Raw genomic sequence first — 2,387 nt, 5'->3', positions numbered from 1 at the left:
AGCAAAGAATGATAACAAAGGTTTGTGGCTCAGCTCTCTGTCCGAGCCAGCTGACTGTGATTGGCCATTAATTAGAAACAGCCAACATGAGCCAATCACAGATGCACCTGTTGCATTCCACAGCAGCTGATAACCATTGTTTACATTTTGTTCCTGAGGCCTCTCAGCTTCTCAGGAGGAAAAATCCTAAGGAAAGGATTTTTCATAAAATATCATGGCTACACCCCTCGGCATCTCTCAGCATCCCTTGCAGCGCTGATGCTCCCCCCACACCTCTCCCTCTCTCTGTCTCCCTCCCAAGGTGGTGTCGTGCTAGGAATCAATGCCAAAGGGGAGCGGCTCAAGCACTGGTTCGACTGCCTGAAGAACAAGGACAAGAAAATCGAGCGCTGGCACACGCTGACCAACGAGCTGCCGGGCGCCGTGCTCAGCGACTGAGCCCCGCGGGGCCGCGGCTCCACAGCCCTGGGGCTCCTCCCAGCTTTGGATACGGGGGGATCCCGGGACAGCCAGGACAGCAGGACACCCCCCAGCAGGGCCTGGCTGCAGGGAAGCCCTTCCCAGGGGAGAAGGCACAGGTGGTTTGCTCTGGCTTTTCCAGAACGCCTCTTTGCGCCCTGCCACACTCACAGCCCCGCTGTCGAGCGTGCACCGCACACTCACACTCACACTCACGCAGGTGTGCGCCCCTGCATGCACTGCAGTCTGGCTCCTCTCCCAAATCCTGCCTCTACTCACAGTTTACCTTCTCGCTGCCTTGCAAGTCAGTGGCAAAAAAAAAAAAATGAATGCGTCCGTCCGCGTCCGTGTGTCCGGCATCGGCAAAAGGCGTCCCCAAAAAAACACACAGAACCCAGAACTGTCTCCTGGAGGCAGCTTGTGCCATATCTCTGGTGGTTTGTCAGTCTCTGTGGTTTGGGCCTAAACAGTCTTTTCTGCATTTCAAGCTCCTCTGTTGGAATGATTGTGTCCCTGGTGAACCCGGACAGAGTGTTTGCTCTCCTTCCAGGAATGTTGTGCTCGTCCTCTCCAGTAAATCTCACGTGCAGGCAGCAGAGCTGTGCAGACCAAGCTTTTCCTCCTGGGATCAGGCAGCTTCACCTTTGGGAGGCAAAATGAAAAAGCTCCCTGGAACAGCCTGGCTGTTCCTGCTTCCCAGGAAGCAGCTTCTCTCCTAATGAAACCATGCCATGCAGCAGCACGGCTGTTTTTCCAGCAAAGCCAGCTTTCAGGCTGAATTTTTCTATAATTTTTTCCCTTTTTCATCCCATTCCAATTCATGCATTAAATAATGAAGATGCTGAGCCTCGGAGCTGAGCTGGAATTGTGTTTGTAGCTCGGCATGGCCGTGAGGTTGACTCATTTTCTGCCTCAGCGTCCAAACCAAATAATTTTCTGTGTATGGCACAGTAATATTAATATGGCACAGTAATAATATATTAATATTATAATAATCCCAGATATCATCCTCTGTGATCCTTGGATCACAGAGGATGATGTCTTGGCTGGATCTTCATCATCATCCCACCAGGCATCCAGTGGGATAAGCTAAAGCTTTCTAGGAAATGCTGCACCATTCCCAAAATGTTTGGAAGCCTTTAAACAATGATTTCTTAGGAAGAGCTGCTTTTTCCCCACAAGCCTCAGTTACCCTCAGCTTCCAAACCCTTTGCAGGTATTGCCACCTTCTTTTTTTTTCTCTTGGGAAGCAATGGAATCTCTGGAAACCTATGTTTACTTTTCCAAGTGATGATCCTGTTACACCTTGTTACACCTTGTTTGATATTGGGGTGGGAGATAAAAGAAAAAAACCCAACATTCATAGGGGTTTTTTAAATAACTCAATATTTGTAATGCATCCTGCAGATGTGCATGGATTTTATTTGAATACTGGCAGCCTGTCAAGTCGGATGTTCCCACTAATCCTTTCTGGTCCAGCACCTTAAAACCTGGTTGGGGTCTGAGCTTCCAGGGAAGCTCCAGGAGCACCAGGTTGGCTGTGCCTCCCTTTTCTGGCAAAGTTCCTTTCAGTCCATCCTTTTTCCCAGCCTATGAAAGTGGTTGATGCCTGAGGTGGAGTAGGACACGTGTGTGTGGGTTCCTTCACTTTGTACCCCAGTCTTTTCTAAGTGGACACTCCGTCCCTCGTCCCAGCTGCATGCAGAGTTGGTGGTTGTCATGCCAGGCCTCGTGAAAATGTTTGATACCAATGTTTTGCTACCATGTGAAGGCTGCAGAAACCGTCCTTACCTGCATCCTGAGAGACTTTTGTATTTCAGTATTACCTATCTGTGTACTTTTGGTCAGATTTGTTAATATTTATAATGAGAACCGAAAATAAAAAGGTTAAAAAAATAAAAATTAAAAAAAAAAAAAAAAGAAAGGTT

General features: G+C 48.4%; 1 protein-coding gene across 1 annotated transcript in view; it reads left to right on the top strand.

The window, feature by feature from the left end:
• Window positions 1–2,383, top strand: part of DOC2B (double C2 domain beta) — a 32,608-nt gene extending 30,225 nt beyond the window's left edge. Inside the window, exon 10 of the mRNA XM_031059777.1 lies at window positions 302–2,383. Coding sequence (XP_030915637.1) covers window positions 302–438 — 137 coding nt within the window. The 3' untranslated portion in view covers window positions 439–2,383. The remainder of the gene's footprint in view (window positions 1–301) is intronic.
• Window positions 2,384–2,387: the final 4 nt, after the last annotated feature.

Source organism: Geospiza fortis, unplaced genomic scaffold, assembly GCF_000277835.1.
Source record: "Geospiza fortis unplaced genomic scaffold, GeoFor_1.0 scaffold538, whole genome shotgun sequence".
NCBI lineage: Eukaryota > Metazoa > Chordata > Aves > Passeriformes > Thraupidae > Geospiza > Geospiza fortis.
The sequence above is the reverse complement of the archived record's forward strand: the minus strand, read 5'-3'. Positions and strand labels throughout refer to the sequence as shown.